Source organism: Pterocles gutturalis, unplaced genomic scaffold (assembly GCF_000699245.1).
Source record: "Pterocles gutturalis isolate BGI_N339 unplaced genomic scaffold, ASM69924v1 scaffold33516, whole genome shotgun sequence".
NCBI lineage: Eukaryota > Metazoa > Chordata > Aves > Pterocliformes > Pteroclidae > Pterocles > Pterocles gutturalis.
In genome coordinates, this window is record NW_010101675.1 from 2,832 (window position 1) to 4,705 (window position 1,874).

General features: G+C 44.1%; 1 protein-coding gene across 1 annotated transcript; it reads right to left on the minus strand.

Moving 5' to 3' along the window:
* Window positions 1-913: 913 nt before the first annotated feature.
* On the minus strand, window positions 914-1,451 carry LOC104469591 (fer3-like protein; the record flags this gene model as incomplete). Its single annotated transcript, XM_010084162.1, has 1 exon — window positions 914-1,451. A coding segment is annotated over exon 1 (538 nt), but the record flags the coding sequence as incomplete, so codon positions are not given.
* Window positions 1,452-1,874: the final 423 nt, after the last annotated feature.

Below are 1,874 nucleotides of genomic sequence, written 5' to 3' on the forward strand. Positions count from 1 at the left end.
AAAGGGACAGAGTTAAAAATTGGGTTAATGACCTTATGGTGCAAAGTGCCAGGAACTACTGAAAATCCCCCTCTGCTCCTCCCTGCACTGCTAGGAGACACAAAACCTGTTGCTTTCTATCTGAGACTTGAGTCCTCGTTTTGGGTGCTTGGGCAATTTTCCGTCTTCACTGTATGGTGGACTGACAAAGCAACATATTCTGGTGGAAGCAAGTACAGAGTTCGATCCCACATAAGCCAGGATTAAGTACAAGCCCAATAGAAAACAGAATAACAGTCCTTCACTTCAAAATAGAAATAATGATATAAGAAGGTAAATTACAAATAGGCATTTGCTCCCCTATCCTTTGAAACAAACCTGGAATTTGAGTGCACTGTCTGGTGTATCCTGGTTTTCAATGTTAAACTGTAACATCTCTGAGAAACTCTTGGTTACCTGAGCATATGCATTTTAAGAAATGAGGTTCTGCTCATGTTCAAAGCCAGGTGTTTTTTCTCAGTCAGGTACAAGCCATAGAAAACTTGTAAAAAAAATCAACAAGACCTTTACAGGCTCCATCAGCTTGCATTATAAAAGAACAACTTTGAACAGAATTTTTTAAAAAAGTCTAAAAATGTATTCTGAGAATAAACAAAATCTTTAATCTTATTTGTAAAAGGAACCATTCCCATGAGTTTAGCAAGTTGTTATTTTTTTCTTTTAAGAAAAAAGATCCTTTAAGTTAGAAGAAAAGGTTGGATTTTTTTTTTTAATTGAGACATTACTTAGCTACTTGGTTTTAAAGATAAGAGTTGTATGTTGTCAGAGCCATTTAAATGTGACAAGCAGATGTTCAGAACCAATTGGACCAATTCACTCCCACTGATAATCCAAAAATGATGATCCCTGAAAATACACCCCTTCATTCACTCACCGCTTGTATTCCAGGCTGCCTGCTGTTGGCTTTGCAAACCATTCTTCAGACACTGCTCCACACAGGATTTGGGATCGCATCCGGAGAGGAGGATCTCACCAAGGAGCTCAATGTAGGCAATGGCCAGCCGCAGCGTGTCAATTTTGGAGAGGTGCTTCTCATACGGGAAGGTGGGTACGTGGCACCTGAGCTCATCAAAAGCTGAGTTGATGTTGAGCATCCTCTTCCTCTCGCGGATGTTGGCGGCATGTCGCTGGGTGCGGGGGCCAGGGGGCGATGACAGTGGTGGAGTGGCGGGTCCCCGCAATGGCAGTGGGGAGCTGTCCAGTTCAGCACCCCCCGCCTGCCCCACCGCTCCGCCGGTCGCCTCCCCCCGTGGGCAAGCAGGGGAGGGCCAAGGGGAGAACAGGTCTACCTGGGAGGAGCAGTCCAGGAGGAGGTTGTCCAGCTGGAGCTGAGCGTTGGGATCTGGCTGGTCCCAGAAGAGAAATTCAGGAGTGGAGTCTTCCTGCTCGAAGCTGTAACAAAGTTCCTCCATCTTCTGTACTGGTTTGAAGCAAGCTGATGGAAATATTTACAACTTCAGACTTAACTGGTTATCAGGAAAATGAGATTCTAGTTGCATTAATAGCCCCCACCCCCCTCACCTCTAAAAGTATCAGAGGCAGAGAGTCCTGGTTGTGTCCTTGAGGAACACTATTGCAAAAGTTTCCCCAGTTGCAAATCTGAGCGGGACTCATGATTTAAATACTTCATGGCTCCTCAGCAGGGGAATGAGCCTGTTCTCTGCTCAAAACTAATTAGTACACGTGCTTCTCTTTCTATTAGCTGCTGACTACAAAACAATATGAATGAATGTAACAAGAGAGAATGAGTTTTCTATTGACTTTCTCCTGCAAAATCCATTGAAGCAGTTATTGAGTTCTTCCACAAGTTCAGTCTCTCCACTTGCTATTTAGAG